Here is a 13,841-nt window from a genome sequence, read left to right as displayed (position 1 = left end):
GTGGAGTGGTATGCCATGTTCCCATACGCAGCCCATTTTTAATTAAACAGCCAACGTGCATCCTCTGACCTAAAACTCAATTGCTACAACAGTGACCAGCTGGGTAGATAAGGGGTAGTGGGAGATTTTACTCATCTCAAAATGAATGCAACATAAAATATTGACACTTTATTTCATTCTTCATCTGCAGGATTGGTCTCGATTTGGTTAATGGAAAAGCGAGGGATAATAAACAAGCCGGTGTTTTTGAGCCTACAATGGTAAAAACCAAGAGTTTGAAGTTCGCAACAGAGGCAGCAATTACTATTCTACGAATTGATGACCTAATTAAATTATTCCCAGAAAGTAATGACAAAGGAAAATCTTACCAAGAAGCAGTTCAGTCCGGTTCACTTGAAAACTGAATTCATCCAATGTATTTTGTACTATTAATTTATACTAAAGCGTTAGTCTCATTGTCTTGCACTTAATCTGCAACTACTGTACAAACTGCAAGCTCAAAAATAAAAAACAAATATTTAAAATGGTGTTATGTTTTTATTATGTCATTATGTTCAGTGAGTTAACTTCAAAATTGTAGAGAAACCCAAGTTTTAGTCAGCTGCGATCTACTAAGACTTGAACAATCAGACTTGTTATGTAGCTTGATCACTTACGAGACTAAACATACACTTTGCAAAATAAGTTTATTGCAGCACAATCAAGTAACTTTCTTGTGTTGGAATGTATAGGATAGGAAATAGCTCAATCCCCCATAAAGAACTATCAAGAAACCAAAAGGAGGTATCTCACTATTTCTTTATCAAGGTAAGTGAATCACCTTGACCAGGAAACCAAAGGGGCGATGGACCTCCCATTATTCAACATAAGAGAAAAAAACCTCCTGTTTAAAAAAAAAAAAGTTGTGGACTCAGGCCCACAAAGCACATACATTTCAGACCAATATCTATACTACGTTTTGCTTAAGTCATAGTAAAACCCGTAAATCAACAAATGCGTTTTATAGACTAGAAAGAGCTCCTACACAAGACTCAATCAGGCTTCAAACCACATTATAGCATGGAATCCATCCTTTTATTACCCTCGGAGGCTTCAAGGTTCTCTGCGGATGAAAGCAAAACTGCTGCCTTAGTAATGCTAGACTTAAGTGCGGCTTTTGACAACATGGCCTCCTACTTGTGCGGCTGTGGAAGCAGGTTGTAGGGGGACGAGCCCTTGAAAGGTAAGCTTATTTTCTGCTTAACAATGCCTTTCAGGTGATCCAGAAGTCTTGCGCCTCTGAAGTCCGCTCCTTGCAGCAGGGAGTGCCGCAGGTCTCTGCACTGAGCCTGACCCTGTTTAACTTGTATCTGTGTCCTATGCTGATGATACTCAGCTGAATATCACAATGGTGCAAGACGATTGCAATGCTGTGGCTGAATAGATGGATTTCAGCTGCCTGAGATTAAACGCTGGCAAAACAGAAGTCCTAATGGCGGGGAAATAACCCTCCCTATGGTTGTCTGCATGGTGACCTAGTGAATTGGGCCCCACAGCTGTCCCCAAACCCAAGGTGAAAAACCTTGGCTTCATGTTTGATTCCACCCTATCTATGACAGACAGATCTCTGCCACTGTTTGCACTTGTTTTGGGGATACTAAAGAGGCTTCAAAAAATCCTGGGGCTCCTGCCGAACTCCACTAAGAAAACGGTAGTTCAGGTGCTGACGGTTTCCCGTTTAGACTACTGCAATTAGGGTTTGCCAAAGGTAGATTGGGAATGCTCCAGAGAGTGCAAAACACTGCTGCCCAAATGCTACTAAATGTTCCAGGCCCCCCCCACCCCGAATATAAGCACAGGACTTGCTCAACTTCCCTGGCTCCCTATCAAACATAGAGTATCCTTTAAAGCACTTTGCTTTTCCCATAAAATTCTGAATCTGAGACCCACGCTTCCTTTTCCTCTGATCAAACTACCTTCTGAACAGGTATCTCCAGCCCTCTAGGACTGCGATCCCCAGTCCACAGAATGCATCAAGGAAGCAGCTTTCAGTTTCCTTGCTGGCAGACTCTGGAATTCTATGTCCTTGGATCTGAGAGTGGAGCCATGGGAAGTTCTGTTCTGAAAAAAAATGAACACCTGGCTATTCAGGCAAAAGTGATTACCTCCGGCACAGAGCGCCTCGTGATAGTTTGCACGCTTTTCCAAATAGGGACTCGAAGAGAAATAAAAAATGTAGGTATCATTAGACCAGAGTTAGATGCCTTGCCGGGATGCTCCTATGACGAATGTGACACTAGGAGTTTCCTTCTGATTATGTCCTATGGGGCCAGTAGGTCCCCACCAAAAAAATACCAGAAGAGTCCTAAATTAGTCGGCTGGCACAAGGCGATATTAGTATATACTTTAGTTGCGTAAGCTTAGTTTGTGATACTGTCCAGAATTTACTTCTAACCTCGTTCTCATAATTGAGGGACTTGATCTGTCCTGAAGAAAGCTGGATGACCTGCAGGCATTACCAGCTGAAACATGTTGACCACTGGGCAGGGAGCTCCTTGATCCTTCCCACACATCCGGTCTCTTGTTTTTAACTAGATCAGGGCTGCCTACTACGATATTTTTTTTTCAATCTTTTGCAAAGCTGGTGATTTTTTTTTTTTTTTTTTCTATCTCTTAAAGACCCCCTGTTTGAGAAAATCTTGACTGTATCAAATGCCGCCCCCCCCCCCCACCCAGTGGAGTCAAGACCACCCGGTATAAAGTGTCGGTACTAGGTACTCTATGATGGGGCATGCCACATAGTAGGTAAAAACGCACTGGAAAACACGTTTTTCTTTTGAATAATAGGAGGTCCGCTCCTGTGTAGTTTCCTGGTCAAGGTGAGCAATTTAATTGCCTTGATAAATAGTGACAACTTTTTGTTTTTTCGTTTTCGCTACTTTAGTAGGGAATCTACTCCCTCAGTAGTCCAGCTTATTCAACTCTCCACAACATAGTGTTTACATCCACCGCGACTGAAATCTACTGCAATAGTAACAAATAAAAATCAAATTACAAACTGCATTTGCAGGGCTGTAAAACTGGTAAAGCAGCTAAAGATTTTCATGTTCGTTCAATACACATTGCAATTCCCATTCCACCACCGATACATAGAGCAGCTACACCACGCTTTCCACCAGTTCGCTGTAGTGCATACAGAAGAGTCACAAGAATGCGACAACCTGACATTCCGAGGGGGTGGCCAAGAGCTATGGCTCCACCTTGACTGTTGACCTAGAAAAAAGGAGATTAAAAAATCAACTAGGTTTCACCATTGTTTACTTTTTGTACTTACAAAAGCAAAACATTTGTTAACTTTGAGAGTTTGTTTTATTTCGTGTTTTTGAGGTACGTCTTGTGGGGGTGTACTTAAACTGTTTTTCCTTTGGCAAAACCATCAACATTTCACATTCATCATAGGGTATGAATATAGAAATGTACTTACTTGATATCCTCCCATCAAATATTTTTAAGTGCTTTCATACTGGACTTTCCTGTCACTTGTTGGAAAATGACTGTTTAATTTATCGAGTTTTGTATAGCACAATCTTGACAAGCAAGTATCAGAACGATTTACAGAGTTGGCAAACATCAGTTACTCAAGTAGTATGTGGAGTAACTACAAATACATAGTAATGGTATATAGAAAAAGTATACGATAGGCAGTAGGTTATTTGGACAGTAAAGTTCTGACGTAGTATGGTAGGGTGTTGCGAAGTGCAGCAGTTAGATGAGTTGCATATGGCATAAATAGATAAAACAAATACATAGCAACCGTATATTCAACAAGTATACAATAGACTGGATATGTGACCGATGTAGTTCTGAGGTAAATACAGTAGGGTGTTGGAGGTGGGGGAAATAGGTGAATTTTTTCCTGAGGCAGTAGGTAGAGATGCTCAGTTTATTTGGATAATGCAGGGTGGGAGTATCCTGCTAATCAGATGGCGTGGGGGGGGAGGGAGGGGGACGGGGGTTGGGAATTTGAGAAGAAGTTAGTTTCTTCTTGAAGTAATGGACTGATTGTGTCACAAATCCTGAGGCAGTGAGTTCCAGATTCTGGGAATCATTCCTGGAGAAGGAGCGGGTGCACGTTTATTCTTTATTAAATTTGGGCAGAATCAGGAGTAGACTGAGCTTAGTCTTTTTTGGCCAGCTTTTGATTGTTTGCGAGTGTAGAGCTTTATGCAGGCAGTTTTGAGTATACATCTTGCCTGGACTGGTGGGCGGTTGAGTTTCGAGAGTGGTAGTGATGTGGTCAAAGCGACTCTCCCCTGACAGTAGTCTGGCCGATGCGATCAATGGGGCTATAGGTGTTTTTGGGGGGCCAGTTATGGTATACTGTAATCCAGCCTGGAGAGGACAAAGGATTGCACCAGTCTTTAATGGAGATAAAGCCTGTTTTTTTTTTTTTTGTAAAGGGGTTTTAGCGTGTAGAAGGACCTTTGGCTGCTGAATTTGTGTGCTTTCATGTTCAGTTTTGTGTCCAGTGTGATCTTAAGAGATTTGACAGAGTTGGATAGTTTGCAGTTTAATGCAGTAAGGTTGCGAGACGTAGTAGTAGTAGTAGTAATAATAATAATAATCCACATTTGTAAAGCGCACAATCACCCGTAAGGGTCTCTAGGCGCTGGGGGCCGTCGGGAAGATTAAGCAAGCTATTGCCCAGAGTCACATGGTGCTGGGCTAACCTGCCGCTGGAGCCGGGGATCGAACCGTGATCCCCAGTTTCCAGAGTCAGTCGCCCTAGCCGCGGCGCCACACCTCTTCTCTATAGCTATATGAAAGCTAGCTATAGGAAAGGACTTTTCTTTCGATTGGTTGAGGAGGAGTTTTGTTTGGGTTGAGCTTAAGATGGTTGGTGGTTAGCCAGGATTGAACCGTGGAGACTGCTGTTTAGGTGCTGGATGCCTTTCACAAATCCGCTTTTAGTGTAGAGTTGGTTATCATCTGCATAGAGATAGGCAATTCTGTCTTGTTTCAGAATCATAGCAAGGGGTTCCATGTAGAGGTTGAGTAGATCAGGAGACTGGATTGATCCTTGAGGAACTCCTTGTGAGACTGGTGCTGCTTTTAGCTGTGATTGTTTGTTAAGGAAAGAGGCGAACCACTGAAGGACAGTTCCATTTATGCTTACACGCTGTGAGAAGTTGTTTAGGAGGATGTCATGGATGACTGTATCAAAGGCAGCCGAGCGGTCAAGGAGGAAGGCCTGGCCATTATCCAGAGATCTTTGTAGGTCACCTGTGATGTTCAGTATTGCAGTCCATATACTGCAGTCTTTCCTGAACTCCGGTTGGAAGGTGTTGTGCAGGTTGTATTTTTCAATGTAGTTGTTGAGTTGTGCAAGTACACCTTTTTCAATTGCTTTGGCAAGGAGAGGAAGGTTTGGTATAGGTCTGTAACTGTTAAGGTCATTCTGGTGGGCATCTGTTTTTTTGATGAGGAGGATGAGTTGTCTGAGTTTTGAGAGGCTGGCATGGAGCCGCTCAATATAGGAGTTAATGGTTTTGGTTCATATGGGAGAGAGAAAGTAACTGGAGATTTTTGATAAACGCAGCAAGGAGGGGGGCGGAGACGTGCGATGTCTGCTTCATGCAAGCGAGTAATTAGATAACTAATTCTTCAGAGATATAATCTAATCCAGTCCAAGTTGCATCATTTTTCAGTTGGAAGGGGTTGAGGTTCTGGATTGCTCAGAGGGTGAGTTTGAGGAGAAGCCCATTAGTTGGAGGTAGGGTCTTCGGTGGACCCTCGTTGTGTTTTGGGGTGGGGGGGGGGGGCACAAGAGTTCGATGTTATGATCTTTTTTCAGAGAAGAATGTTGCAAGTTCTTTGTAGCGCTTGGTAGTTCTTAATTGGGTATTGGGAGAGAGAGAGTAGGTTTGCTGTTTGATGTTAAAGTCTTTAGGTCTGTTCCTAGACCGGTCAAGTTGAATTCAGAAGATGGAGAACCTTTCTCTGAAGAGGTTTTCCAGTTGCAGTCAATTTGAGTTCTTGCCTCTCTTTAAGGTATTTATTAAACCAGGATCTGGAAGAGATAACGCTCGAGTTTCAGAGAGGCGACTGTTTCGAGGAGTTGTGCCATTTTTATGTTGTAGAGGGCAGTGAGGTCATCCGGAGAGGTCGGGTGGAGGAGGAATTTGGGACCTGACTACTCCTAACTCTGCCAGGGGGATTCGATGTATGTTCCTGCCCCAGTGCTTGGGACAGGTGGTTTGGGGGGGTAAGCCTTTGGTTGGATGGCATTGCGATCAAAAAGAACTAGGTGATCAGTCCAGTCAGTGGGGTAGGATATAGTAGAGGGATGAAAAAGTATTGCGTTTAGAGATTATTGCGTCATGGGTAGGGTTCTTATCGTGAGTTTGTTCATTGCATGGTTGGGTGAGATCATCTGCTTCCAGGAGGGTGGATAGGGCTTGCAATGTAGGATCTTCTGCTTTATTCTGGGGCAGGTTTAGGTCTCCTAGGATAATGTAAGTGCTGTCTTTTAGGGAGTTTTGCATCATTAGGTCTGTTAAGTCTTCCAAGGAATTGTTGTTTTTCACCTGGAGGGTGATAGATGACATGAAATTTGATGGGGTTGGGGCCTTTAGAGGAGAGCTGAACTCCTAAATATTTAAATGTAGGGTTTTGATGTTGTGGAAGGAAGTTAAGCACAGACCTTTATTGTGTACGATGGCTAATCCACAGCCAATGCAATCCTTGCAGTCACAACAAATGATTGAGAAGCCCGGTTGGGTGAGAAGATAGATAAAAGGGGATGAGTGGTCGTTTACCAGGTTTCGGTTAGAAACAAGTCTATTTTGTTTCGAAGGATATTTTCAGCAGTCAGTGGCATGCTTGACAGCTGATGGACAGTTCAGTAGCATGCAGCAAAGTGTAGGGGATGATCTATCGCCGGACAGACTGGGTTGGATGGTAGTTCGTTTGGTAGGCAGCCTGAAAGGGCAGGGGTTTTCAAGGTCCTACTCATGCCAAGGATGACTCAATGCTCCTAGCCAACCCTGCCACCGCAAGTTGTCATGTGATTATGCTGCGACATTTCAGACGTGGCTCATCTAGGTTTGGGGTGGTGATGTGTAGGGGGTGAAGGATTGGGGGGCAGTATATATGTGGCAGGGTGCGTGCTCAGCATGGATGTGCAAGGTTTTGGCAGGGTGTGGCTAATCTTTACATCCTTACGTAGTGATGAAATTTCATTCAGAATAGTGTTGATTTCGAGTTCTAGTCAGGCTATTACAGGGCTTGGAAAAGAGGCGGTTGGGTCTGGGGTGGAGGCTAAGGTAGTGTTCAGCCTGCTGTGGTTGGAGGACTGCGGGTTCTGGTGCAATAGATGCATTATGCTGAGCAGTGAGGTGTACCATGGAGCGGGTGGGAGAGTGATTCTGGCAGCAAAACCGAAGTGTCTGGGAATCGAAGACGCAGTGGGGGGGGGACAGGTGGAGACTTAACAGGGGACTGGTAATAGAAGGTTCAGCTAGTAGAGGAGGTGGTGCAGGGGATGGTTCTCTGGGCGAGTCTGGATGGGCGGTGGTGGGCGGATGGTATGTAGGTAAAGTGGCGATCAAAAATATATGGGTTTTGTTCAGAGGCTTATATTAGGATTTTCCATTTCTGTAAATGGTTATGGACAGTTCTACCCTAAAGTTCTGGGATGGGGGTAGAGAGAGTTTAAATCTATAAGGGACGACGTTAGTGTGAGTTACATGAAGGTGTAGGAAGTGTTCCATTTGGCAGGATTCTTAGCGTTTTATGCCTTGTGTTTGTTGGACTCTAGAAGAAGTCTGTTATTAGTTTCTAGAAGCTCTGAGGATTTTGTTTTTGGAATGTTTTTGCTGCATGTTTGGTGAGATTCAGCGAAAATGTAATGTAGTATGAGTTTGGGCTGTATCTTTCAATGACTGTTTTGCGGCGTGACATTGACTCAGCAGTGGGTTTCCGAACTTAATAAGTTACTCTAAAGTTGTTTCTGGCAATTGGTCCTTCCGGGTTCTTGGTGGTCATATCTAGGAGCTGGGGTATTGAAAGTTTGTTGGCCAGTCTGCAGGAGAGACCTTTCTATTCGAGGGCATATAAACAAATATATCCACAGCATAGGTAGGAGGATGTCCGTCAGCATGGACTAGTGAGCATTGAAAAGCAGGGTCACTACTACACACATGACGTAGGATAGAAAGCATAAGATTAAAATAACAGTATATGCATAAATAGTATTGATGTAATAAAGGGCACATAATGACCGTACGGATACTCTTCAAACTCGTTTTGCACACATCCAAAGCCTTACACCGCATCGTCCCTACATGCCTCAAACACTGCATTAACTTCCACACCATAAGACTTCAGCATTCAGCTGGACTCTCGCATACACAGAACCAGATTCAGTGGTTGTTCCTTGCCCTATCTCACTCCCAAAGCTTATAATGACCTGCCTGTGCACATCCGAGCCGCTTCATCGGTTTTTGAATTACACAAGAAACTGAAGACATGGTTAATTTACAAGCCTCCGCCCAGGCTTTGCCCATGCAACACCTGCTATCAACGTCAGGATACCCTCCCGGGATGAGTTGTGTGGTCTACAAATAGACATTAATACCATAACATAACTAATTCCAGAGCCTGGTCCATGTCTCCCAACACCCTACTCTTTCGGAATGAATAACTGAGAGGCAGGATAGAGTTTAAAAAAATATATGGGCTTGCCAAATGCCTCTTAATTTCAGAGCCAACCATTTGCCCAAACACATTTGATTCTTTTCTGGACTGGAAAAGACCCATGAGAGAAGTGGCACCACATTCATCGTAACTACAGTAACATTTTTCCTTTGCCCAAGTAATACAATCCAGTTGTTACTTTGCAAAATCTGTTGCCAATCTCAAATGAGGCCCAATGTTTTCAATTCTATCCTATAAATACTGCAGTCAATTTAGCTAATGTTTTTTCCTACCTTAGAAGAGGGCTTCTATTTTGCGAAATTGCTTTGCAGATGGGAATGATATTGAGCATTTCTGATTTGTCCTTAACATTTATGCTATTTTCTGAATAATGTTGCAGAATAGCAATGAGACTACTTATTTTGTGGCATCTTTAACACCGGGGGTCAATCCCTGTATGGCGGGGGCGAATTCTATTTTAATTTCCACAGGTTTAATGAATGGTGGCAAACTCGATTGGAGACTGGGAATAACCCTGTCTAATACTGCTTAATAACATTACTCTTTCAGTTTTCAGGACCTTAACTCTAATTCATATTATGTTTTACTTCTCACATTTAGGAAACATCGGATATATGATTTATCTCTGTGCCCTCATTAAATGAATTTATGTAACTTCCTTTGCATACAAGTGCAGTATACTGCAGCAACTAGGTATTGATCCTAGACTAGATGCACAGAATAATTGGTCTACTAATGCCTCGCATTTGGTGGAAGCTTGCATTGGTTTTACACCAAGTGGTCTTCGTTTTCCTAACACTTCTATGTTGGAAGGACCTTATCTGGCTGACTTTTGATTCACTAGATGCATTATCTGGTTATGCTTTATTGGTGCACTTGCAGACTTTGGAACTGGTGTACTAGAGTCCTAGACTTCTATGGTGCTATGATTGAGCTTCAACCTGTGTTGTTCCGCACCTGGCTTATTTGCATATCTACTTTGCCGGCAAACCCTCTTATGAGTATATGATGACTTGGAGATTTCTAGGACAGTCCTCTATGTGCTTTCTAATGGCTTGCTTGGAAATGCTACAACACCTCACATGCATAGGGCCACACTTTTGTCACTATTCAATATTGCACTCCACTGGGACTAGTATGTGGCTTGAGCGGTTCATCCCCAAGGCCGTTTGATCAAGGCATAGGTGGCGTTGCCATCTTGGCCTCACCTGGAGTGGTGTCACCTTAGTGACATTGTCACCCTCACTTTTTGCCTAGTATCTGATGCAATTTTGACAGAGGTGCCAGATAGTTCATGCTATCCAGGTCCCCAGTGCCAGACATCATTCCCTAACTGTACAATTGCGCTCAGTTTTGTATACCTTTAGCACCTCTGCAAGTCCCCATTAATGGTGGCTTGTGTACCCAGGGCTTGGTTACTAAAGAGGGTCCCCAAGGGCAGCAGCATGCATTGTGCCAACCTAAGGGACCCCTCACTTAACTCATGCAGACTACCATTGCAAGCTGTGGGTCTTGGTGTAGATAAAAGTGAAAACACAACATGGCGCACATCCCTGTGTACCATGCCTGCAGACACTGCCTACAGTACAAGTAAGACACCCATACAGCAGGCCTTACAACCGTAAGGCAGGATCCACTATACAACATGTGAGGGTATATCTGCCTAATCAAATATGCTCCTGTGCTGTTTAAGTAAATTCTTAGATATCACGAGTGAACAGGGAAGCCATTTTAAGTGCATGTGCTGAACACTGGTAAAAAAAGGTTCCACAGCTTCATGATTGCTTCACTGAAATCTATGATGTTTGGTGTCAAACACCTTGTATTAATAAACCCACACTGATTCCAGGGGTAGATTTTACTAATACACTTTAGAGGTGCCCCCCTGAAAACCTACCAGCGTCTAGTGTGCTGGTTAACTGGTGTAGACCAGCCTGCCACCACAGACTAGTTTCTGACCCCCTGTAGGTGAAAGCCTATGCTCTGAGGGCAGAAACAATGCCTGCTCTGGCCGAAGGTGTTTACCTCCTCCAAGAAGGATGGCTAAGTAATAAGCATATGAAAGCAGGCTTCAAAGGCCTCTGGTGCCTTTGATGTGTTACCTTTACTTCCCCAGATGGGAAATGCCAAACACCTGCCCTGGGCCCATTTTGCACCAAGACAGCCAGGAAATTAGATATGCAGGAAGGTGTGGTGCACTACCAAGCCAGTCATGCCTCTAAGGTGAGCTGCTTGGCGTGCCCGCCTTTAGGAAAATTCCACCACCTTGGTGATGGCAGAATCTGAAAGACACGTTGGTGATAGATTCCTTACCTTAGAATATCCCCAGGTGTCAGACTGGATCCGGAAAGTTTTGCTAGCAGTACCCCTGCATGACAGTAGGTGGAGTCATGCGGCTCTGCGGCCATCGCTGGCGTCGTATGCGCCGAGATGACGTCAGACTACTTTGGTGCCACCCATACGCGCGGACGTCTGTTCTTTTTCCGCACCAGAGCACGTACCTCAGTCATTTTTTTGACAAACTTTTTGAGACTTTTGTCTCGTTGGTTTTCTCTGGTGCAAGTAGGGATGCCTGGTTTTAAGTCCTGCGGAACCTGCAGTCGCAATATGTTGGTGGCGGACCCTTCACGATGTCTGACTCTACAGCCTGGAGCGCGACCATGACTCCCGGTCCTGTCTGGACTGTAGGGCTATGGCTCGAAGGCCTTGAGGGATCGGTGCCGGAAGTTGCTTGAAGTTTGTCACTCATCCCCGTGCCGTTCGAGATCCAGGGGTCGTTCACGTAACCGCACGCGGAGCAGTCTTCATCGCTTCTCTGGATCCAAGACCTCACCCTCTGATTTGGTTAAGAGACAGAAAAAAGGCGTAGAAACGTTTTTGCTCTCTGACGTTCCCCCGTCGGTCCTCTGATGCGGGCGAGGGGGACAGGGGCTCTGCCCTGCGGCTCCTTCGGAGGCTGGGAGTCCCGCGGCCTACCCACCTTACCCAGGTCCGTCAGCGACTCCCGCACAAATGCAAGAATTCCTTGCTGCCATGGACAGCCTGTTTAGGCCTCTGACTCCTGCCGGTGTGCCTTCGGGCCCCGTGGTCCCGTGTCTGGATCCTGCTGGTCTGTCGACTCCTCTGGCAGATCCAGCCCCGGCTCCGCCTGTGGCTCTGGCGCTGCAGTATCCTGCGCCTCCGGCCACGGCGCCACGAGGTCCCGTACTGCCGGCTCTGGCGCCACCCTCTGCTCTGCAGGTGGCGCCGCAGTGGATACCGCTGGTTCCGCCTCTGACCCGGTTCCCAGACTGTTTTGTCCCCACCTGGGATCTGAATTGGGACACAGCGCCAGCTCAGTTCAGACTGGTGCTGTTCCTGCCGGCGTTTATTCCCTACCCGATCACTGCCCCGCCGCCGAGGCCGGTCCCACCTGCGCCGGCGGTGGAGGGATCCGAGGAACCTCTTGCTTGTCAGTGTGATTCTGAGCAGGACTGGGTGGACGACTTGGAGGAGGCCGGCGGCCTTGACGTCTCCTCTGATCTGGGGTTTGCCTCTCCCCCTATGGAGGAAGGTGCCTCGTATACAGTGGTGCTCCGTCGGGCAGCTGAGGTCCTTAACCTCAATCTCCCCACAGTGACCTTTAAGACTAATCTTACGTAGGTGCTTCAGTCGGCGTCCATTTAATCGGAGCCTCTGCTGCCCTTTAACCATGCCCTCACTTAAGTCTTGTTGGGCACGTGGTCGCAGCCAGCCACAGGGGCTCCTGTGGATAAAAACGTTGCCAGGTGTCATCGCCCGGCGCCGGGTGACCCTTCCTTTCTGACCACCCACCCCACACCAGAGTCTCCAGTCATTCAAGCTCCGCCGGATAAGGACTCTTAAGTTGGAACAGTTTGGCAAGCGGTTGTTCTCTTCGGCCAGCTTAGGGCTGCAGTCGGTGAACACCGCGTGCCTTTTGGGCCACTATTCCCACGCGGTGTGGGATGCTGTTGCTGACGTGTTTCCTCAGTGCCCGGTGGAGGTCCAGACTGTGCTCTCAGGCTGTGGCTGAGGGTAAGGATGCGGCTAGGTTAGCCATTCGTTGTGGCTTGGACACCGCGAACTCCCTCGGTAGAGCAATTTCCACAACCGTGGTGCTCTGTAGCCACACCTGGTTGCGGTCCACCGGGTTCTCTCTGGATGTCCAGGGCTCACTCATGGACATTCCCTTTGGCACTCGCCTGTTTGTTGATAAGGCCGACACTGCACTGGAGCATTTTAAGGACTCTCGGGCTATGGCCAAGTCCTTGGGTCTTTCTACTACGTGCCCGGTCACGTCTACTTTTAATTCCTTCGTGGCCATGGCAGAGGTGCCCCTGCCTGTTCACCCAAAAGCCTGCGCAGAACCAAACTCTGCATGCCCGTGGGCGTGGAGGACGCCGGGGTGGCTCTGAGGGCCGGCGTGAGGGTCAGTCCACCTTGGCCCCCGTGACTTCCACCTCAAAACCTTCCTAGTCTGAGCTTCAGGTCTCACTACACGCCGGTGGGTGGCAGGATTCATCATCACATTCTCCATTGGCATTCTGTCACTTCTGACAAGTGGGTGCTGCAACTAGTCAGGAGGGGTTACTCCCTCCCCTTCGAGTCTAACCCCCCCCCCCCCCCCATGCGACACAATATTTGGCAACATTAAACTGACACCTTAGTCAGACAGTTAACGGTAGGCAGTCTGCGATTCACAGACCCCAATGCGATTGCGTACACGCTATTTGTACTTCACCTTCGCATCACTGGACTAAACAACTGGACCAACACCAGCAGCAGCAGTTGGCTCACGGGCAAACAGGAGTGGCAATCACAAACCAGTGTATCCACAGAAACAGTAACAGCCCAGCAGCGTGAGAGGCAGAGTGAACAGACTCGGAGAAAAAACACAACCCCATGGCACAGGAAGGGTGCATCGCCCTGCCTTGTGAAGCACGTGGAATACTTCACAGTTCATGAGGAGAAAACCCGTTATGAACAAGTAACGTGGTATGATAGGAAGTTCATGCAACGGCTAGATTGCCACACACAATCTCCAAGCCAGCGTAGCACTGACCATCCCCAGCAGAGGAGGCAGACAACACACAAATACGTAAGCAGACTTGCTCACCACCGTGCCCAACACGACCCCAGGGCCC

At 46.5% G+C, this 13,841-nt stretch overlaps 2 protein-coding genes across 2 annotated transcripts in view; one reads left to right on the top strand and one right to left on the bottom strand.

Moving 5' to 3' along the window:
- TCP1 (t-complex 1) overlaps positions 1–524 on the top strand; it is a 175,772-nt gene extending 175,248 nt beyond the window's left edge. Inside the window, exon 12 of the mRNA XM_078648976.1 lies at positions 191–524. Within this exon, the coding sequence (XP_078505102.1) occupies positions 191–404 (214 nt within the window). The 3' untranslated portion in view covers positions 405–524. The remainder of the gene's footprint in view (positions 1–190) is intronic.
- Positions 518–13,841, bottom strand: part of ACAT2 (acetyl-CoA acetyltransferase 2) — a 249,170-nt gene continuing 235,846 nt past the window's right edge. The window contains exon 9 of the mRNA XM_078648977.1: positions 518–3,252. Within this exon, the coding sequence (XP_078505103.1) occupies positions 3,082–3,252 (171 nt within the window). The 3' untranslated portion in view covers positions 518–3,081. The remainder of the gene's footprint in view (positions 3,253–13,841) is intronic.

Source organism: Lissotriton helveticus, chromosome 6 (genome assembly GCF_964261635.1).
Source record: "Lissotriton helveticus chromosome 6, aLisHel1.1, whole genome shotgun sequence".
In the NCBI taxonomy this organism is placed as follows: Eukaryota; Metazoa; Chordata; class Amphibia; order Caudata; family Salamandridae; genus Lissotriton; species Lissotriton helveticus.
This window is presented reverse-complemented; position numbering and strand designations above follow the sequence as displayed.